This window comes from Sapajus apella, unplaced genomic scaffold (genome assembly GCF_009761245.1).
Source record: "Sapajus apella isolate SASKATOON/1434 unplaced genomic scaffold, GSC_monkey_1.0 scaffold32, whole genome shotgun sequence".
Classification (NCBI taxonomy): domain Eukaryota; kingdom Metazoa; phylum Chordata; class Mammalia; order Primates; family Cebidae; genus Sapajus; species Sapajus apella.
In genome coordinates, this window is record NW_022436972.1 from 6,862,701 (window position 1) to 6,886,198 (window position 23,498).

Here is a 23,498-nt window from a genome sequence, read left to right on the forward strand (position 1 = left end):
TATGAATATGTTTTTATAACTTCTAGATTTAAGGACAATTAAATTTAAGAAGCTCCCCCCCCCCCATAACTTTAATTCCTTAGACCCAGGTTAAGGCACCCGGCCTGACAGTGAATGTCTATTGACAACATCCTTGTATTTGAAGACAGAATTGACTATAGATGGTACCAGGAAGTCAAGGTCATGGACAGCTATCTTGAGAGAAATATTCCTCATGAAGCAAGTTTTCCATTTAAGGATGAAGCATGAAAATCAACATCTATTTTATAGAAAATAGGAAATATTTAATATATATAAATTTATTTGCCCTGGCAATTATTTATTTACAATTGATGATTGATGCCAACAATTGAGGTAAAAATATACATGAGGTATAAATATAATATTTAAATGCAATATCATACTTTATTTCCATTGGCAAGATAACAATGAATAAAATACTGTGGTATTTGACAAATAAGCTTGATGCATTGTTTTTTTCTCCTTTCTTTCCCTTTTCCTTTTTTTTAAAAAGATGCACCGTGTTGTTATGCAGCGGTGGTGTGATTACTTTGTGCACAAAAACCAAAAAGGTAATTTGAAGAGAGGGAGAGTCAGAAATACAATCACATTTGTTTTTATTCTATTTTAGGGATCTTCTAGGTCCTTGTTTCTGAGTGTGGTTTTAGGCCAGCAGCACAGGCATCCCTGAGACTCCTTACAAATGCAGAATCTCAGGCCAGCCCAGATTACCTGGAGCAGAGTCTGCAGTTTCACTAGATCCCCAGGCAATTCATGTGCATGTGAAAGCTGGACAAGCACCTCTCTGGGTGACCCAAAGCCACTCATCCTTGTGTGCGTATCACATTTTGCAAACACATCGGAGCCCGTCTTTGGAGCAGGACCAGTGTTTAGCTAGATTAAACTTCACTAGAGAGCTTGTTAATGCATATAAAATAATCTGGCATACATGGTTACATTTAAGATGTTATGGCAGAAGTGACTTTGTTTTGCTCACAAAGCATTGCCCAAATGGCAAATTACGGATTTGCTGTTACCTTCTTAGGTAGATATGGGAATAAAAAATTTCTAGGTCATAATTCAAACTCTATGATTTTTCTTGCACCATACCAAACTCATAGAAAGCGTTTTTATTCCTCTCAATAAAATAATTGCACATTGCTAACAGAAACAAACATTATATAAATGCATATAATACAAAGAACCTGAAAACACTCATTTGCTTTTCTTTTTTTTCCTCCAACACAAGTTGCTAAATCATATCAATCTCTATTATAAATGACCAAAGAAAATCTCTCTCCCTGAAATCAAACACACAATAAGTTACCTTTCTCTCCAGAACTGCTGAATTACAATAAGAAGCACATTAGATCCATTAGCAGGTGGCTAAGGGGAGTCAATTTGCTTAGTCTGTACAATAATAAATAAGGTTGGGTCAAATGCATAGGTAGCTTGGACTGGCTAGTGAAGAAACAGAGAAGAATTAATAAACCAGATTATATTTTCTAAAACTAATCAAAGAACATAGTTTTGGTCTTATGTTTGTTAGTTAAAAACCCTGTCTTTCAGATTGCAAAAGTTTAATGAATTACATTTTAAGAGCATCCTACACATAGCAAAATATGAATTCCCTGAAGCTGTAATGATCTAGGAATTGAACGGAATGGCCATCCTCTCCCTTCGTGTTGTGGTGTCCAGAGTTGAATTCAGTGCAATAAGAAAATACCAATTAACTGTGACCAAATAGGCCACTGGTCAAATAGAACGACAACTTACAACATGATGAAATGAATGTATAAAAACTTGAGACAACACAGGGGCTCCCTTTGGCTGTGAATAAGTAAAGGCTATCGTATTCATCTTGACTTGGGGTCTGTAGTGGTGGGCATGGGAGTGGGAGGTATTGCTTCTGTTTCCGTCATTCTCACTGACTCCACTGGTCCGTAGCTCACTGAAATTGCATCTCATTGGGCCGAGTGGCAACTCCTCATCTAGCCTTAAACTTGGTGATGACTTCTCACCCCCTGCTTTGCTTTGAGGAGGAGTATTCTTTCCCTGCTTCATCCCAGAATTCCACTCTCAGTTTTTGAATAACAGAAACAAAGCATCAACACGTAAGTCCCCTTTAATGTTATTTTCCTTTGGTTAGCTAATCTTTGGTTAGACATCAGGGCATGTTCACACCTTGGTGTTAGCAGCAGGTTCTGCACAGCTTACAGGACAGTAGAGAGATGGGGCCCAGCGCCACTTGGAAAGAACTCTGTGAGGACGGGACTCACTGAGTCAGACACCATCCTTTTCAAAACACACAATTCTATATAAAATTGGTATTTTACATATATACAGTAAAGATGGAGATATACACACATATGTACATATGCTATACATTCATTTATTTACAGTTAAGTATACGCTTCTTAGAAGCCTTTAAATAGCAAATTAGGCAATGCACAAGGAATAATCCATTTAATTTTAAGCAACATAGATAAATGTTCTCACTTTAAAATTATATTAGTAGGGATGTAGCCATCTCCAGGAAGGCTAGGAAAGTTCTTGGAAATTCTTGCATCTCCAGCATTCCAGCTTCTTAACGTTTCCATTTTTAGGCATTAACCACATCCGTCAGTTCCTCTTTCTCTTGCTTGCTCACGTGCACACTCTCTACCATACGTGTTACTTTAGTTTCCTCTTCCCTGAGTTGGATGTCACACTGGGGAAAACTCAGATTTTAGTTTCTGGGCCCTCAGCAATGAGGGGCTGGAAAGAGTTTCTAATCCTGGCAACTTCTGCTGCACACAGATGTCCAAAGCCTTTGCTGTACCATTCTGGGGAGTGACCTCTGTGGGGAAAGAAATCAGAAAGGGAGTGGGAAAGTTATTTTTCCAAATCACAGCAATTAGTCATGGTGGACAGGGCTGCCCTTGGGCCCCGATGACTGGTGCACCTGCAGACAACTTGGGCTGCCACCTCCAGGGGCTCAGGACCTCATTCTGTCATCAGGGGCCTTGAACACGTCCTGGCTGCCAAGTATGCACGCTGTCTTTTCAGAACTCATCAGGTGCTTTAAAATGATAACAACACCTCAGGGTAAAGTGAAAAGATTCAGATGAAATCCAGAATTTACTGTGAAAATTCCGTTATGCCTACCCAGACCAAGAACTGGGTTTAGCACATGAGTGCCTTGAGGGGATTGGATTTAAGTCAATTTCTTCTCAAAGAACTATCAGAGGGAGCAGCAAAAGGGGACAGGCATAAACACACAGTCGGGGGCGGTGGCTCATGTCTGGAGTCCCAGCACTTAGGGAGGCCAAGCCGGGCAGATCACTTGAGGCCAGGAGTTTGAGACCAGCCCAACCAACATGGCAACGCTCGGTCTCTACAAAAACATACAAAAATTAGCTGAGCATGATGGGGGGAACCTGTAGTCTCAGCTATTGGGAAGGCTGAGGAGGGAGGATCACTTGAGCCCGGGAGGTAGAGGTTGCAGTGAGCCCTGATGGCACCGCTACACTCCAGCCTGGGCGACAGAATGAGACCCTATCTCAAAAAGAAACATAAGAGAAGAAAGCTCTGATTTACTGGGTATCTCCTATGTGTCAGGCTCTGTTACTGGTGTGTGTTTCACGGGAGAAACAGAAATATAAGTGGGCTTAAAACAGAAAATAAAGAAAGGCAAAGGGCTGCAGGAGAAATGTCAGAATTTCAGCAAAGGGGGAAAGACAGGGGAGAAAACAATGAAACAAGAAACCAAATCAGGGTGACATCCCTGCTGGATGTGCCACTGGGGGAGTTGGTACTTACTTCAGGTCTATCCTGCAGATGTGAGTGAGTCTCGACTTGCCAGAGCCACACGGTTCTATCAAGTACTGTGAGTCCATCACCACCGCTCGCACGCCACCCAGGAGCTGGGCTTCCTCGTGCTCCACAGAGAGGGACACCAGGGTACACGTTCCTTTGGGCAGATCAGTCTTCCACATCCTTTAGCAAAACAATCCGCAGATCAGTCATGACTGAGGGAGGAAGAAAAACCTGAACACACAGCTAAGGTTTGTGCTGATGTTTTCCTGCCAATAACCTGGGCTCCGATTCCAATGCTAGTGACTTGGATTAAGGTGATGGTTTTCATAAGCTTGTGTAAAGTTTATAGAGAGAATTTCAAAGCAAGGATCTCAGCTCTGGTACTTTGAGGCCAGACACGGTCTTGCGGCTTTCCCATCTGCATTCGGAACCCCCAGCCCTGCTGGGCTACAGAGGCTCCTGCCTATTCTAGAAGAGGTGGTTTTACAGTTTAGGAATTAGAACTCACTCCTTCAATTCATTCAGCAGATATCAATTAAGCACATAAATATGCCAGGCTCTGAGAAGCCACCACGGACATAAAGATACACACAGCCCAGGAGGAAAAACTGACAACTCTAAGCAGAATTCTAAAAGCACTGGGGCAAGTGCACCGACAAGGTTATGCACGGAGAGCTCTGGGATCACATGGAGCGGGGCTGCGGGAGGAATATGGAGAAGGCTTCCTGGGAGACATGAACTGGTACACTTAGCTTGAAGCAAACAAAACACATGTGGGCCTGCTTATTGTCTTCAAATACGTGAGCGGCTCTTGAGTGGGAGAAAAAAATCAATATAGTTGATTTGGGTCCAGAAGGCAGAGATAGGAAGGTGTATTTCTGTGCAGGAGAGAAACACTGTCTAACAATGTGCACTGTTCACAGGAGAAATGGGCTGCCCTGGGAGGCAGTGAGTTCGCTGTTCCTGGAACTATTCAAGCAGGCTGTGGATGGGAGTCAGGAGTTGTGCCAACATCTGTGTACCTCTAACTTCCCTTTCTACCCTAGAGATCTATAATAATAGATTGTATTATTAGAATTCCTGGCAGAGTGCAGTGGCTCATGCCTGTAATCCCGGCACTTTGGGAGGCTGAGGGGGGCAGATTGCAAGAGCATCCTGGCTAACATGGTGAAACCCCTTCTCTACTAAAAATACAAAAATAATTAGCCGGGTGTGGTGGCATGCACTGTAATCCCAGCTACTTGGGAGGCTGAGGCAGGAGAATCGCTTGAACCCGGGAGACGGAGGTTGCAGTGAACTGAGATTGTGTCATTGCACTCCAGCCTGGGCCACAAAGTGAGACTCCATCAAAAAAAGAAAAAAAAAAAAGAATTTCCCATTATTTACTCCACAAATTCTATTCCTTTACTAAGTCATCTCCTCCATGACTTCACCCTGTCCTTCTACACCAGGAAGAGAAATGATGATATGTGTGCGACAAGAACTTGGGAATAAGCAAGCCCCACACAAATGCTCAGCAACTTCCATGCTGTGACCACTCTTTTCATGAATGATGACGTGATAAATCGTGAAGACTAAAAGCTGTGGCGATTTGTACGGATAAATGGGAAAATCTCCAGCAACTCTCAGTGGAAGCTTCCAAGGAGCTAGCAACGGGTGTGACATGAGAGACAAATGTGGTGATCCTGAAAGGTGACCAGCCTCATACATGCCAGCCTAGAAGGGAAGATGCTCTGAAGACACGATGCATGTCAGCCTTGTGCCTCCTCACCACACCTGTCACTTTCCACCTTCTTGTATCCGACACATAAGGAATTCCTGTTGGCAGGAACCAGATCTGGCTCATTGCTAACTCGTGGAGGGCTGCACCTCTTCTCCTTCAGGGCCTCAGGGCCTCACGGTCCACCCCCACTTCTTCAAGTCTTGAATCAAAATTAGTGCAGTGAGACCGCCCCCTGACCATTCTATTTAAAATTCCATCCCTTACTATCTCCCTATCTTATTCCTCCCAGGATAAGTTAGCCCATCTCCCTTTCTTACTTTTTATGAACCTTCTTTTCCCAGTGAAATACAAACCCCAAGAGAGAAGGAGAATGGTTTGCTGCATTCACGCGTCATACCCAGAGCCTATTACAGTGCTTGGCATGTGGGCGTGATGGAACGAAGCACTAATACATAGCAGGCTGGTGTGGTTGCCGGATGGATGGAAGGAGGGAGGTTCCACACACAGACTCAGGCCCTCAGCCTCCTCTGAAGGGAGGGAGGAGGCATGCTTTGGGCTATGGCATGAACCCATCCCTATGGCAGCCATCCTGCAACAGCTCTTCAACTTGCCGCTTGTGGAGTGAAAGCCTGAAGTTTAATTCCACCAGATGACTAATGTCGTAATAACTTTGGTAATATGCCACCCTTATAAACTGTCTGCATTCTCCACCAGGACCTCAAGGAAGCAGAGATAAATACATATATTTAGGGAATATTCACCTTTAAAAGTCAAGGTTCCAAGGGCCAATTCCAAAGTCATAAAGAGCTCATGTGAAAAGTAACCTTTAGTTTGCCATCAAAACTGGTTTCATAAAGGAAGTGTTTTAAATACACATTTGGGAGTTTCACAATAGGTTCCTTTTACATTGCTGATCTGTGACATGAGACAGGGTTTGCCAAGATTTTTCCATAAAAAAAGATATATTGATCTAATTACTTTTTAGTCAGGTTCTTTAGTATCCTTGATTTCTGTTCTTGTGGACCCAATACTGCATTTCTACTGTGCAAACTTTCTATCATTGGTTGAGCATCCCCTTCCAAACCCCGAGAGCAGGTGTCTGAAACTCAACCCTTACATCAATCAGAAGCAATATTTCCTTGGCAGAAACAGAATCAGCAAGCGTTTCTGGATCTCCAGGGCAGTGCCAAGGTTTCTGAGCGTGGTAACCAGCTATAAGCATCTGAAGTTATACAGATGACTTCTGATGTCATACCTACTCCAGTCTTGACAGTTACACACACTTTCCCACGGGGGAGAAAAGCAAGATCAGAAGAAAAGCCAGTGAGATGCATTTGCATAATTTGGCAGAAAGCGCTACTGGACATACAGCAGCTTTTCTGGGCTGTCTGTTCTGAGGAAATGAACAATATTTATGGCCTAATAAACTGTGTCCTCCACAAGGAGAGGGGCCATCAGAGTGCCCTGGCAGAGCTGTAGTCTGGATGAAAAGATGCAGGAAATCCGGCATTAACATGGAAAACTCAGCTGTCACTGAGGGAGACAAGAGCTGGCTTGGTGTTCCCCGTGGAGGCTGGACTTCAGTAGGAGATCCCAGGAGGTGCTCACATCTGCAGCTCACATCCCGCCTTTGGAACAGAACATCATAAACCCTTGAGTCAGGCTCACCTGAGAACCACGAAATCTCTGGAAGGATGAGGGGCCATGCTGTTCAACACGTACTGGTAGATTTCTGTTTGTCGGTCTAGACTCTCCACAACCTTCCACTGCACAAAGTCCTCATCCCAAAGGTGCCGTTCTCTCAGCACACGGTTCAGGACCACCGAGGGGGGCGCTTCCACCTCCACAGAAGCCTTCCACAGCTTCAGCGGGTTCCCGTCACCTACCTTGGGAAAGACAACATCAGAAGCTGAAGAGGCTGTCTGGGATATGGGTCCAACATTTTTTGTTTGGGCTTTTGGTTTTCCTACCATACTTTGCTGGGTGTTCGAAAACCATCACTGATTATGTAAATTGAAAGTGATGCTACATACCTCGGATTTAACATTTTAGTCCTTAAGCTGAAAAGAAGAATAATGCGGCCGGGCGCGGTGGCTCACGCCTGTAATCCCAGCACTTTGGGAGGCTGAGGTGGGCAGATCACGAGGTCAGGAGATTGAGACCATCCTGGTCAACATGGTGAAACCCTGTCTCTGCTAAAAGTACAAAAATTAGCTGGGTGTGGTGGCATGTGCCTGTAATCCCATCTACTCGGGAGGCTGAGGCATGAGAATCAGTTGAACCCTGGAGGTGGAGGCTGCAGTGGGCCAAGATTGTGCCATTGCACTCCAGCCTGGTGACAGAGCGAGACTCAGTCTCAAAAAACAAACAAAAAATAATGATGACGATAAAAATGCGCATCACCAACATGCATGGTGGTTACTATGTGCCAGGCACTGTTCTAAGTCATTGTTTTTTAAATTAGCCTTCTTCCGACAGTGGTACTCTTACAACTTCCATTTTGCAGATGGGAAAACTGAGGCACAAAGAGGTGTGTGACTTGCCCAATATTACACAACTAAGGGGTAGAGACAGGACTGGGATCCAGCCATCTGGCTCCATATTCTGCCCTCTGATTATAGGCAACAGATCTCTGGACTGAGTCTTTGAGTGGTACATGTGCCTTAACTGTGCCAAGCCCTGTGGACACTACAGCCATTTTTCAATGCAAAAACAAATGTCTGATTGTTAGCTGTGGCTTTCTGGGGGTGATCTTTCTCCATGCCCTGAGATTACCTTTTTGAAAGCAAGGTCTGTATTGTCGGTGCTGGTGCACGTGACCCATCCCTTGAACTTCTCCTTGGCTTCTTTCTGGAGGCCCTGGATGAGATGGTTCAGGTAAGTGTGGAAAGTTGCCCCACTCTCCTCCAGCTGTGTCCCCAGTTCTTTCAGGGTTGGCACGTGGATCTCAGCCTCCACATATGAGTTACGAGACTGGGCCACCAACTCGTGTGGAACCTAGACCAATGGATGCACGAAAGAGCAACACGCTGAGCCAAAGAAATGCCGAGACTCAGAGAAAGCAAAGCCCTTTCACCCACAACCTGGCTTGGAGCCACGGGCCCAGGGCCCTAGGGACGGAGATGTTTTTCTAAGATCACTGCCAAGGCCGGGAGGGGCCTTTCTAACATCAGGAAATACACATATGTTTCTGAGGCTGTATTTATGATTCAAAACATTGCAATGACTTCCTCTTCATTCTTTCCATTTCCCTTCTATTTTACCTCCAATGTCTTTTTATTCAACTCGGCAAAATGTGGGCTCAGACTTTACCCACTGTGAATAAGACTTAAAACAGATAGACTTGTGAAGGGAAACATCAAACATGACTTGGGCATAGCTTGACTTTTTTAGCACACTTTTCCCATTGACAAATGCCAATTCTATCACAAAAGTATGCCACAAGTCTGGTTCACTTACTTCTTTTACATGACTGTGGCTGTATTCATAAGCTGTCACTAGTTCTTAGCAACAAAGATTGCTCAGTATCACAAACACACTCACACAGATGTTTAACCTAATCAAGTCCCAAGGTGAAATCAAACAGAACGTAACTGGCTGACTGGCCTTGAACCTGACAATGGCAGGTGATGCAAATGTTTGCAGGAAAACCATCAGCACAGTAACCCCGAGTGTCCTTATCAAAGCCTCAATTGTATAGCTAGCTCCTCACCTTTCTTGGAAGGAAAGACCAGAGCTATAGCGTATACTATTGTCATTATAAAATCAGGAACAAACAGATAGAAACTGCAAATGTAGCAACAATCCCAGGCGTCTTATCTAGTTCCAAGAGCTACAAGGGAGGCGGAGGTTCGAGCCTTTTGCTCACCTCAAAAAGTCTGTCGCATTCCATGATCATGTGCGCAAGCCCCTGAGCTGCTGCCAGATTCTCGTTGAGGTCCTTTTGATCTGGCTTCCCGGTGGCATATTTCTTCTGTATGACTCTGTAATTGAATGTGAGTGTGCAAAGAGGATCCCACACCAAAGAGCTTGTCACAATACCGAACTCATCCCTTTGGTTTTCTGTTTATACACAGATGCTCTCCAGATCCCATGCTTTGGCATTTCCAAATAAAAACAATGATCACATATCTTAGATATTCTGAATCAGATTAACGGTCTGACAGTTCACAAGGAAAAATCTTGGAAAACTAAAAGGGCAGGAAGAATGGTAGGGGAAGAAATTAATCTGTTTTTCCAAAGTTTGAAACCCCCTAACTGCAAGCTCCTGTGCTTTGGTCTTAAATATAGCCTTTTAAACTAAAGATTGTAAAATACTACTTTGTGAATGTTTTCCTCCTCCCTCACACAGACAAAACAAAACTCAGGCTTTCTGGATCAAAACTGGCATTCTTCAATGCTAGCTCAATAATTCTATGAATCTGAGCCCTGTGAATTAGGGTGCCTCACAAGACATTCTGATTATGAAGAGTGTTTGACAAATCCTGAAGTTGAAATGTAGCATGAGACACATTTTATCTATCTATAATCTATTATCTATCTCTATTATCTACCTATCAATCATCAATTTATCTCTCTCATTATCTATCATCTGTCATCTATTATCTATGTATCATCTATCAATCTATCATCTATCTACCTACCTACCTATCATCTGTCTATCAATATATCCATTCATATCTATCTATCTATCTATCTATCCATCCATCCATCCATCCAACCTGTCTTATGAACTGTGGGGAATGCCTGCTTTGGGATTACTGCTGTTTCTGAGAAAAAAAAAAAAAAAAAACCCACCGTGGAGAGCTTTCTTTCTTCAATAAATTAAGATGAAAGAGGGAGGGGGCCAGACACACTGCCAGGTTCATGGGCGTCATCTGATTCTCTTCCACTAAGTTGACGACATCGTTCAGGAAACACAGGAGCGTCTGCAGGACCTCCCTGTTCTCATCGGCCAGTAGCAGGATGGTGGCCTGCACAGCCTGCAGCCGCTGCTCTTTGGGGACATCTGAGGAAAAGTAGATGCCAGGTCATTGGAGGAGCAGTCACAGAAAGAGCCAGCTGGGAGGCATTGCATAAGTTCTACCTTCCTGGTATGAAGGCACACTCAGAGTCATCATCAACAACCAGAACAGCAGGGAAAGCACAAAGAAGTCAGTAATTGCTGAGGGCTCACAGCGCATGGGAGGCAGAGCTGAGTCCTGACCCTTGCAATTGAACTCTGGGACCGGCAGTCTTGATGGCCAAGCAGGGTTTAGAAAGGGGCACCACCATCCTGGCTTTTTGTATTCTGAGCAATAAATCTGCTTTCAGAAGGCTTCTGGGTGAAGTTGGTGATTAGGGCTCTGTCAACCTGGTGCCCCTCTTGCCCATCTTCCCTGCCAGACAGCTTGGGAAGCCCCTCTTAGGATGCCCAGGGCCCCATAGGACATGGTTGGAAAACCACTGTGTTAGGGGAACAGTAGCCTCGACTTGCCTTTTTCTACCCCTGGCATCCAGGCCATAATGCCGGTGCCATGCAATTCACCAGGTGGGCTTGAGCTGGTGGGCTCTCTGACCTCACTCCTAGAGGGCCAGCTTCTCAAGGGGAAACCTGGCATATCTTCCTTTTTCCTACAAATCCCCCAGGGCTTGCTTTGCAGGATGCCTGCTATGGACCTCATGTGGAGACCCAACGTCACCTGTTCCATAATCTTGGGGTTTATGGAAATTGAGGCTGTGCTTGCAGAAGAAGAACCAGGCTGCCTAAGGTTACAGGGACTGTCTGGCCCTCCTCAGTCCCATTCCCCTTGAGGTGGTCCCTATGGTGGGGGGGTGCTGGTTATGCAGCCTTAACAGGGAATTGGTTCCAACAAGATGAGGTGAACGAAATGGAAAATCACACCAAACGAGTACTAGCGCTGCCTTCTGCTGCTCGCACCCATGGCTGTGTTTATCTAGTGATGACTTCAGTCCTCTCATTGCAAAAGACACTGTTGGAAGCTCGCTTCCGTCAACACTATCGTCTTTCTTAAAACGCCACATTCTGGAGCTGAGGTCTCCACACTAGGGTCACTGCACTCTCACGGGGCGAGGAGGTGTGCTCCTGACAGTCTCTTGAGGTACGAAAAGAAAATCATTAGCACTCCCACGCTTGTTTATCTTTTCTTTCATCCATTAAAAATATTGAGTGGGTGTGTTTTATAACGCGATAGTACATTACAGTATATCCAGTATATTTATATTACTAAACACAAATACACATTCAGATATTTGCTACTGGCGGGAGTACACGAGAAAAACAAACTCGGAGCTGGCTGCTCGAGAGGGGCTGAGGTGTGACCTTCTGCGTGGGTCCTGGCTGGCCCCAGGGTTTGTGGTCCTGGGGGCTCCCAATGCTGGATTCACCCACATTCGCATACAGGAGGCATGACGTCACGCCCCAAGGCTGGCCACATTCTGGCTCTGATCAGTAAATGCAAGTTCCTGGAAGAACCTGAGGATGCCTTCAGCCGTCTGGAACCCGTCCCCACTCCTACCACGGCCATTGTATACTGGCACAAGATATACCTGGGGTTCACAGAGAAGAGCCATTTTGTTAAAATTATAGCAAACCCATTTTCTTACTCTTGCTTGGGGTGGAGCAGAAACGGATGGTTCTAATGATTTCAAGCTTGTGAGAGGTGTTACAAATTCTGCTTGAGCTGCTGAATTGTTTTAAATATGCTGCTCTACTGTAAGGTGTCCAGTGTATACACACTGTTTTAACTTTAGATTACTAAGCTTCTTTTCCATGCCAACATTTTTTCTCAGCCATCATTTTTGAAGGGTCGCCTGTCATCTCTATATGTTGTCTCAATTTCCTTTCTATTCACTTGTTTTTTAACCCCTCAAAAATACTTCCTGTCCATCATTATTATCATTTACTAAAAACGCTTGCGAAGGTCAACTATGAATACCTAAATTCAGCATTCATTTCGGATCCTCTACTCTTTTAGCTTTCTGTTACATGTCACGCTGCTGCAGGTCCTGCCCCTTTCCTGGCTCTAAGGGGGTGATTCTAGGTCTGAATTTCTAAGTGTGGATAATTTGCAATCACGTGGGGGTTACTGGCACCTCAAATTCAGAATCCTGTGGATTCCGAATCCTCTCCCCTCCAATTTCCACATTCTTTCAATCATCAAGCCTTAAAGCCTATGGTTGTCTTTGACCCCTCCATCCTTCTCTCTCCTCTAGATGGGTAGGATTCAAATATTTTCATTACTCCTCCAACACTCCAATTTATTTAATCATTTGATAAAAGCCCAAGAAGTGGCATAGCTGAAAACAGAACTTCTCTGGATAGCTGGAGGAGGAACTGTTCCTCCCTGCCACAGTCGCAGTTCGGAAACTTTGACTCTAGGGTTTACGCATGGAAGGTCTTTTCTCCCATCTCCCTGCTGGAAGTTCCTGCAGGTAATCCAGAACCATGATTAGTGTGCTGACTCCCTGAGCCTCCATGCTCGTGCAGGCCAGTGCCTCTTGTGCACCACTTCCAGATTCCTGCATCAACGACACAGTGCTGTGGACTTTCTCCCTGCGGCAGATACAAGGCTGGCCACCTAATCAACTCAGTGCCTGTTCTTCCCTTCCTCCTCATGAAGGAAACACATGTTCTGCTCAGCTGTGAGCTGCATTATACTTAGGGAAATGGGTTTCCCCCCAGACCCAGGGATGAACCAAGTGGGACTAAACCAAAACTGGCAATCCAGGTCTTCTTTCCACCGTTGGGTTTAGGGGGGAATTGTTAACCACTTCTGCCTGAGGGGACCATGGAAAATGCCAAGTTTCTGCAAGATGTATGTCCCTGATGAAACCAGACACATGGCCAAGGAGAAGCGCTGTTACTCTCTTCTTGCCTTGGAATGTGATTTTGTGAAGACGTGATACTTATGAGCTGTGACAATCATATTGTGACATTAAAGGCAAAGCTAAGAGAAGCTGACTTTAGCCCTGGCATCACTGAGCTGCGGGATACCCAACTCAGGAATTATGTGAGATAATAAAATGTACTTATTACATAAACGACTGTTCATTGGATATTTGGTTCTGTCTTTACAGCTGAGAGCACTGTAACTGGTAAGTCCCTTAACAACACCTGAGGGTTCCCCAATACTTAATGAATCAAGCATAAGCTGCTTGCCCTAATACTCAGTGTCCCTCCAATGTATGGCTCCAGCGTTGTTTTTCAGTGTCAATTGGTGTCACTCTGTACGTTTGCCATACATGCAAGCCAGATGAATACTCTGGGCTCTCCTGACATCTGCTTATGCTATCTGCAGAGCAAGTACCCAAAACGTGTTCCTCACATGTCTCAGCCTTCAGTTGTCACTTCCTCCATGAAGCCCTCATTCTTCATCTCTCCCTCCTTGAACTTTTCTTTGTAACCTTTCTATGGAACTTCTCCAACTTAGTTGTGTTGGAGTTATTTATGTTCATGCCTCATCTCCCTTAATTGTAGGATCCTTAAGAGAGCGAGTCTCCCATATACATGCTCCGCCATGCTCAGCACGGTGCCCGGTACAGAAGCCACGCTCTGTAAATGTTTGTTCAGCTAAAGCAAAGCCTGCTTTGATCTGGCTTCTTGCTTGTGACTCAGAAAGGGCCAAGGATATTTATTTCTTGAAAGTAATGTGGCTTTAGCCTTAGACTAGTATCAAACCTAACCCAAGAACTTGATTAAATGTAAAGACTCATATCTGATACTTCCAAACCATAAGGGAGGCTTAATTGAAAATGCAGTTCAACCTCTCAGAGCAACAACATCAAGAACTCCCTGTTTGGGCTCTAGCAACTTGACTCATTAATTTAACTTAACCTACTCACCTTGAAAAACTAATATTTACTTAGTGGGTTGCTACCTTAATCTGTTTTCACAAGTGGTTCTGATTACAATCCTTCCTGAGTTTGCAGTATCATGGACTCCTTAAACACATTTTGTACAGAATTCTCTATAGCATGGATATTCTTCAAATTGGATCAAGTCCATATCAAGGTCCATTTCAGGCATATTTTGCTGAAGACTCAAAACTCACAGCCCATGGGCCAAATGGCTTTCTTTCCCCCATGAACTGGGATTTGGTCATCAAAATAATTCATAATGTTAACACTGCCATATCTAGCAAAGAGTCACATGTTTAATTTCCTTCTTTTTTTTTTTTTTGAGATGGAGTCTCTCTCTGTACCCAGGCTGGAGTGCAGTGGTGTGATCTCTGCTCACTGCAACCTCTACCTCTTGGGTTCAAGTGATTCTCCTGTCTCAGCCTCCTGAGTAGCTGGGATTTCAGGCAACTGCCACCATGCCTGGCTAATTTTTGTATTTTTTAGTAGAGACAGGGTTTCACCATGTTGACCAAGTGAGTCTTGAACTCCTGACCTCAGACAATCTGACCACCTCGGCCTCCCAAAGTGCTGGGATTACAGGCATGAGCTACCATGCCGGGCCCGTGTTTATTTCTAACATTCTTATTGCAACCACCTATAGTAGGATATGCTTCTTAATCAACCATTGTTATTTTCAGTGACTAATTATATAGGCTTTGCTGAGAATTTAACATCATTTAAAAAATTCCAAATGAAAATATAAACCAGTTTATTTAAGCTTAAGCCTCGATTTGGTTTGCTTACTTTTCACCAATGAAAATATATTGTGCTAAAATACATTTCCATTTATTTCTAGCTATTTTAATTCATGTCACTTTGAATTTCCTATATCCCAAAGAAATTCTTCCTTTTAAAAAAAATTAAAGAAGTTTTGATAAATACCTATATACGAAACAACTTCGATTGAGTCCCTTTTTCATTTTACATTTTTGTAAATGTATTGATTGTTTTAGATCTTACACAAAACTCTATTGAGAAGGAATATTGTGAGGTCAAAAAGGTATTTTTAAATGCCTAAAGAAATGGCCTGCGGATTTCCAAATCAAACTTTGAGCAAAAGTTACTTCCGGAGAGGAGAGCAGGATTACATACATCTTTATGGATTCATGTATTATTCCTATAATTCAAACTCAATCTATAGGAAATTGTTTTTGTTAAAGCAGAAGGATGCTCACGAGAACACCAAGCTCATTATTTCCACTTACACTGATAGATGTGGAGGAAGGTCTCGCTGAGCTTGTTGGTGAAAAGAGGCTCAGGGAGGTCCCGGAAGAACTGCTTCACCATATCCGCCACATCGTAAGCAGACTGGTCTTCATAGCTGACGTTCTCAGGGAAGTTCTCATTCATTTGGCGTAGGGCATGGATTCGAGACTTCACCCCCGACTTGCGAAAAAGACCCACCTGAAACAAGCCATGGGGATATGTCAGCCAGGCCACACCTGGGTGTGAGGAGGAGGAGGAGGCATGGGATGGGAACTGGATGAGCTGGAATTGCCTCCCAATGAGCACGTGCTGAACTACCCATGTAGCTACTTTCAGGCAGTAGTTAACACTGTCTTCCTCTCCTATGAGATGAAGATAAGAATAAAACCTCACCTCACAGGATGACTGTGGAGAGTAAGTGAGGAAACAGATGTGCATGCACTTTGTGACCTGTTACATCTTATCACACTGCAGATGTTATTATTTTATTCATTTATTCAGCAAGTTACCGCGGTATATCAGGCATGCTTGGAGTTCGTAGGTGTCATTAGTGAGCAGAGCAGGTAAAATCCCCTACCCTCTAGGGTTTACATTGCCATGGGGGTTTGAGAAAGTTTGGTCAATGGGAGGTTTGGTGGAAACAGTGTGGGTGATGAATGAAAGGATCCCAGATAAACAGTCATATCCAGTGCCCCTGCAGGGAAGAGTTTTATGAGCAATATGTTCATGAAACAGAATAATATCATAAGTACATATTTTCATTTAAGGGATTTATTTACTTTTCCAGCTTTGAAATTCTTGGCACTTACTTTTCTACCTGTTTGTTTTTATGCTATAAGCTATGGCTCTAGTGAGAATGATTCCTGGGTGGCTTTTTTCTTGGACCTCAAGATACTGCCATATCATGACTTTTTAATCTCAGAGCCTAGACTCCTCCCCGGCTTGTTGAATAAATGGAGCATTAAGGCATCAAGAACAGAGTGGCCCTAATGAGAATGAGTGAGGCAGAGCAAAGCCCTGCAAGAATGAAGATCCTGCAATGGTTGGGCATGCTAAGCTCTAGGCAGGCCCCCTAGAGGAACTTCCTTTTGCTGGACTTCGCCTCTATTCAAAAAGGAACTGATCTTTCTGGGAGCCCTGGCTTATAGTGAAATAATATGTCTGCTATATTTTTAAATGCATATAGGGAGTTGATTTTTTTCAACCCTTAGTTTCCATAGCTCTCATTCCCCAGTGGCTCATGGGTTGGCCCGCTTCTGCAAAGCAAGGTAGAACCTTCCTGAGTGGCTGGACAGGTGGACAGTGGCCATTAGCATCAGCCACTGCTCTTTCTCCCTATACCTGGAAGAATGCCTGATATAGGTCATCTTACTGGCCGCTCTGTGTACCAGGCCAACCTCCACCCAAGTTCGGGTATCTGACAAAGGCTTTCTTGATTGCTGCAACAAATGGAGAGCAGCTCTCATTCTTTCAAATTGCAGTAACAGCAAAAGAAGAATTCCAAGCCATTAGAGCATACTCAGGTTTTTGTATGTGTCAACTGAATGGATCACAGGGGAAATTATACACTGCTACTTTTTGTGGTCATAAAAACAGAATTCTTAGTAATATTTCTTTGCATGCCAAGGCTTATCACTCTAATCCCACACATCAGGATATTCAGGCTGATAATATTGTCACTTAAAATATGAATTACTTTCTTTTTTATTCTTAAAGTTTGGAGTGTCTAGAAAATGCACAATTTTGTCATACTTGGATGACTCGCCACAAAGAATCTAAACAATATTCATCTTCCTTCAACTGGCAACGACTCCAAATTTCATCAAAGGGCATGGAAAGAAAGCATATACTGTCAAAATAAAAAAAAGAAAATTTCAAGATGTCAAGGGAGTGATTATTGGGGGGAGATCCATCTTGGACGCGTTTACATCTTCTGTTTTTCTGATTCTGGAAGGAGGCCCAGGACGGTGCATACCACAGGGCTGTGCTGCACGAGAGTTCTCAGAATCGGGATGCCCTGAAGGTAATTACTTCAGTGTGACTCACAAATATTTATCCTCACATGACTAGGTATTATTCCATTTGAGAAGAATTCCTGTTTTTTCTTAACAGCACAGGAATATTGACCAGGATCTATAAAAAGAAGAAAGCAGACAGTGTTTCTGTGTAAACTGTCAAGCACGTTCCTCTTTCATCCACCGTGTCCTGCGGGCTGTTTCTGGCCACACACTCCTGTGCGTGCGCACACACATCCCAGAGATGCTATCTTCATATTGTTTGGTTTCCAAGCTTCTTTCTTGTTTCGGCAAATACTGTTATTTTAATTATTTTAGACATGTCTGGGGCTCTCCAGCTGCAGGCTCTGAGCTGACTGCTCTGACTGAGATCTCAGGATTTCCAGAGAGTTGTCAGGGATTTATTTGTGCTGCCTCAAATTCTGACAATAACCTTCCTGCCCTGCCCTTGTCTTCTAGGGGACATGGGAAATACAGACACATACACACACACACACACACACACACACACACACACACACATATTTTTGTTTCTGTGGATTTTTGTTGGAAGTATAGCAGAAACATTTTCTTTCATAAACCTAATAAAGAAAAGGTGAGTCTCAAGTCAGATTCTGGATGTAGTAGCTGAAGATGGCAAAAGGGAAAGATGGAAACAACCCATCTTCAAAGCTTTTGATGAACTGATGATTAAGCTAACTCTGGAACCGTTCTATTTCCTGACCTCTTTTTTGTTTTTGTTTTTGAGACAGAGTCTCACTCTGTCACCCAGGCTGGAGTGCAGTGGCACGATCTCACCACAAGCTCTGCCTCCGGGGTCAAGTGATTTTCCCTGCCTCAGCCTGCTAAGTAGTTGGGATTATAGGTCTCGCCACCACGCCCTGCTAATTTTTGTATTTTTAGTAGAGACAGGGTTTCACCACGTTGGCCAGGCTGGTCTCGAACTCCTGATCTTAAGTGATCTACCCACCTCGGCCTCCCAAAGTGCTAGCATTACAGGTGTGAGCCATCATGACTGGCCTATTTCCTGACTTTTTGTTTGTGTTTTGTGAGACCATGAATTTTCTGTCATTTAAGTCACTGTGGGATGGGGCTCCTAGTGGTTGCTGTGAAAAGCCCAGAGCACAATGAGTAGAAGATAGTCTTTCTCAGGCACAGAGAAATCTTGAGACCAGAGGAAAGTTCCCCTCTCGATCCTCACAGAACAACATGGTGATGGCAACCAGTGGTTTCCAATCATCATTTCTCCTTCAGAAAGTTTTGGCTGGGCACAGTGGCTCACGCCTGTAATCCCAGCACTTTAGGAGGCCAAGGTGGGTGGGGGGGAACACCTGATCTCAGGAGTTTGAGATTAGCCTGACCAATGTGGCAAAACCCCAGCTCTACTAAAAAATACAAAATACAAAATTAGCCGGGCATGGTGGTGGGTACCTGTAATCCCAGCTACTTGTGAGGCTGAGGTGGGAGAATCTCTTGAACCTGGGAGGTGGAGGTTTCAGTGAGCTGAGATTGAGTCACTGCACTCTAGCCTGGGTGACAGAGCCAGACTCCATCTCAAAAAAAAAAAAAAAAAAAGGTTCCAAAGCAAGGATTGATCTGAATTTTTGACAGGAGATTGTTTTCCACATTAAAAAAATAGAGAACCGAAGAAACCCATTGTTCATCCTTCTTCCTCTTCTTCTTCTTTTCTTTTTTTGAGACAGAGTCTCCCTCTGTCTTCCAGGCTGGAGTACAGTGGGATGATCTCAGTTCACTGCATCTTCCGTCTCCTGGGTTCAAGTGATTCTCCCACCGCAGCCTCCCGAGTAGCAAGGATTACAGGTGCGTACCACCACGCCCAGCTAATTTTTGTATTTTTTTAGTAGAGATGGGGTTTCACCAATGTTGGTCAGGCTGATCTTGAACTCCTGACCTCAAGTGATCTGCCTGCCTCAGCCTCCCAAAGTGTTGGGATTACAGGCGTGAGCCACCTCACCTGCCCCATTGCTCATCCTTCTAATCACAGCAGATGGACAGGCAACATCCCCAGCTCCCTCAGCTTTCTTAGGAGGAAGATCCCAGGAAGGCATAATGTTTTTCTTTTGTCTTTGTGTCTGTCACCCATGGCAGGCAGCCTGGGCAGTCACATAGGGTCTTCATACACTTGGTTTAATGCTCTGCTGTCTTGGTTTTGAAATTCTCAATGATTTATGAACAAGGGATCTCACATTTTCTCTTTCCACTGGTCCCATCAATGACATAACAGGTCCTGCTGTCATCTACTGTTAAAGCTCAGCCCAGACACTCTCTTGAGAAAGGGGAGGATGACCATCAGCAATGCAGAGTTCATTTTACAAGCATCTTTCTTGTATGTGATCTCTTGCTCCTTTAGAAGATAAAAGGGTGAGTGATGGGTGTCCCTTTGGTCTAGTTTTCCTGTTACCTCTCTCTTTTGTCTTTCACCTAAAAACCTAGCTATGAAAAAGCGAGGACTCAGCTGGGCATGGTGGCTCAGACCTGTAATCCCAGCACTTAGGGAGGCTGAGACAGGTGGATCACCTGAGGTCAGGAGTTCGAGACCGGGCTGGCCAACATGGTGAAACTCCATCTCTACTAAAAATACAAAAATTATCTGGGTATGGTGGTGCTTATCTGTAATCCCAGCTACTCGGGAGGCTGAGACAGGAGAATCACTTGAACCCGGGAGGAGAAGTTTGCAGTCAGCCAAGATGGGGCCACTGCATTCCAGCCTGGGTGACAGAGCAAGATTACGTCTCAAACAAAAAAAAAAAAAAAGAAAAAAAGAAAAAAGCAAGGACTGAAGGATAATTTCACTGGATAGCCCCAGAGCACTGCTCACTTTATCTGAGGCAGGCAACAGGCAAAGTGAGGAACAGGCAGTGGGGCGGGGACCCTTGTACTGAGCACTAAGAGTCTTCCCAGCATAATTAGGCTTTTAAAACTCACTGCTCTATTAGGAGGAGAGGCTGAGCATGAATGCTGCATTAGAATTCAAATTCCATCTGAATAATATTACATCTCCCTCTTGGCATCCTGTTTATGCTAATCTTTTTCAGGACTTAATGATGTTTATCAGGACTTCCATTTCCTCTTCTTTAGAAATGTGCTCAGCTAATGAAGGAAGGTTGGTTTTCTTCAGAAAGAGACAGATTCATCAGAAGAGTATGTGGCAGATTCTTATTTTGAGCATTGCAGGTTTAGCCTCACACTGCAGTGACTTCATATTCATCAGGAACCAGGTATAACCTATCCTTCTGTGCACAGTTGATTTAGGGCAGAAATAAAAGCTCAGACAACAAAGCAAGGCTCCTCTCACACACTACTATGTCTGAATACAAATGGTTCATAATTGAAGGCTAAACTTCCTCATCTCACCCACAGCCAGCTGCAAGGGCAAACATGAACACTGTTGCATCACAGAAACTGCTGTGCATGTGGAGTGTGGAAGGCAAAAGGTGGGCGATGTTGCAGACTCTGTGGGACCCGGGTCAGCGGCAGTGAGTGCTTATATGCAGGGTGAGTGCTTAGCATGGGAGAAGGGCTGATGCACTGCAGGAAGCCTCCTCCTTGAGACTCGGGGCAAAATCTTGGGAGGGTAGGGAGTCGTGCTTCCTATTAAAATGGGCATAGAGGTGCGATATTTGTGGATGTCATGGTCTTCTGCAACTTTGAGGCTGAGATCTCAAGGCCTTGTGCAGGCTGGAATCTTTTCAATCCCATGGAGGTGCTGTTGGCGAAGAAAAAACGTTCGTTTGGTGTTGCTCTCCTTCCTTTTCACTCTTCCCCCCCTTGCTTTTCTTATTGATTCGCTTTTACCAGCTCTTGCTTGCTCTGAAATCTCTGGAACAGCCAGGTTTTGATTCCTTATGTTTCTCTCGTTCCCTCCTTTCCTTCCTATTACCACCTTCCTTTTTCCCAGAAGCCAGAGGGGTGGCCTCTGTCTGCTTTCCATACCACGTGACAAGGAAAGGGAGGGACGTTCCGAGGTTGGAAGCCCTGGCAGGACTGGGTGTCTTATAGGGTGGTGACTGGCTGTGGTGAAAGTTCCTTCGATGTCCTACGGATTCTCCCATGTGACTGACGCAAGAGATGCGTGGCTCTATTCATTTTTATTACATTTAGAATCTGTATTTATGTCTTGAGTCTTCTGCCTCCAGAGCTTTGCTGGTACACTGTTTTTCATCTTGCCATATTCTCCCAGATTTAAAAAACTGACCTGAGATGAACACGGGGCGGAAGAGGTTTTGGTGCCCTGTGTCCTTCTCCCTCTTGATATGACTTTTGCTTCCCAAGGGAGACTGGCCCCACTAACAGTAGTGATAATGGCACTACACGTTATTCAGAAGCTACAAGGGGCAGGAATGGTTTATAGTCTACACTAAATACTCTGTGGTGAATGGAATAGTGGAATTACAATTGAATTATTTATACCCGCTCTTGTTCAAGAAAGAATTTAAGGGGATTTACAGTAATCTATAAAATATAATAAGATACAATTAAATTAAAGATAAAAGATAAGAAAATTACAGCAAAAGGAAAACAAAGACAGAAAAGGGTGGATGAAACGAGGAACAAGGTTGATGCATAAAATTCATGCCAAAAAATTACACGTATTTACTACAGACAGAACACATATTGGGCTCCAGGCTTTCTAGCAGCCATTACAGTGAAAAAAAGACACCCACATGAATGAGTTTGGTGTGCACAGTATTAAAAAACAGACCATTTGTCCAAAAGAAACACAATGTTTTCAGGTGCTGCAGCCAGAGAAGGAAGGTTTTTTCTTCCCGTCTCACAGAAAGCATGTTACATGACTTAATGACCAACATCAACTACAAAATCCTGATAGTGAATTAATTCATCAGGGAGTTGTATAGGGCTACTCCTCAATGCTAGACATGGCATCACACCAAAGTCCACTGGGGAAAAGCAATTATAATAAGCAGCAGCAGAGTGCAGTGGTTAGGAACTTGGACTCCGGAGTTAGATCTGCAAGCAAGTGTTGGCTCCACTACAGTGACCTGGGGATAACACCATTCAAGGGTGGATATGGGAGTAAATGAGGCAGTTAATGCAAGCACTTAGTACAATTTCTTAAAACACGCCAGGTGGTCAAGAGAGGTTATTTTTGTTGAACTAATGGCACAGATAGGCTGCACTTCCTTTAGCCATTCCTGAACACTGTTTTCTCTTAATAGAGCTTTTGCTGATAAGCATTAGCTGGCCATGCTTTTGGAGCAAAATATTCTCTGTGCTTGGTACAGGGCAAAGCCAAAGTCTCAAAGAGCACCAAGAAGGAGGTGAGTTTGACACATACCTTACAGAAATTGAGTTGCTTGGAAAAACATGTCCCTGAACAAAACACAATCTTGGGTCTGCACCCACAAACCAACAACAAACGTACAATTGAGGCCACAAAGTTCTATGCCAAGTGACATGGTGCAATACTTCTAGCATTGGAGTAGAGACTAGAGTAGGCATTCCCAAAGGTTCACCAGAGCCCACCTCTCTAAACATTTTTCTCAGTAAAACACCTTTAGAACATGATCTTGGAATAATGTGTATTCTTAGTAAAACCTCTACAGCTAAAAAAAATTAAAATGCATGTGTAAGTAACCAGATCCATTGGCTGACTCTATTAGGATGTGATTCACAAGTCAATTCATGTTGGAGCATCTGCCAAAGAAGAGAACCCTTGAAAAGTAGCCTGTCACCCTTATTTCTGGGGAATAAGAGGCAAGCTGTTAAGTATATTTCTCAAAACTAAATGGCTATCATCACAACAATGACAGCAGCCATCCCATCCTCCGTGATGACATCCAAATATAGAAAAATGTTATGTGCAGATTCTCTAA

At 44.0% G+C, this 23,498-nt stretch overlaps 1 protein-coding gene across 10 annotated transcripts in view; it reads right to left on the reverse strand.

Moving 5' to 3' along the window:
• Positions 1-283: 283 nt before the first annotated feature.
• The window catches only part of STARD13 (StAR related lipid transfer domain containing 13), a 252,688-nt gene continuing 229,473 nt past the window's right edge, over positions 284-23,498 (reverse strand). For 8 of the 10 annotated variants that reach the window (XM_032294846.1, XM_032294844.1, XM_032294851.1 and 5 more), the window contains 7 exons: positions 15,628-15,826; positions 10,319-10,529; positions 9,390-9,504; positions 8,297-8,518; positions 7,190-7,407; positions 3,802-3,978; positions 284-2,839 (listed from right to left, as the gene is read on the reverse strand). In XM_032294846.1, the coding sequence (XP_032150737.1) occupies positions 2,722-2,839; positions 3,802-3,978; positions 7,190-7,407; positions 8,297-8,518; positions 9,390-9,504; positions 10,319-10,529; positions 15,628-15,826 (1,260 nt within the window). In that variant the 3' untranslated portion in view covers positions 284-2,721. The remainder of the gene's footprint in view (positions 2,840-3,801; positions 3,979-7,189; positions 7,408-8,296; positions 8,519-9,389; positions 9,505-10,318; positions 10,530-15,627; positions 15,827-23,498) is intronic. The other 2 variants (XM_032294848.1, XM_032294849.1) reach the window with 2 other exon arrangements.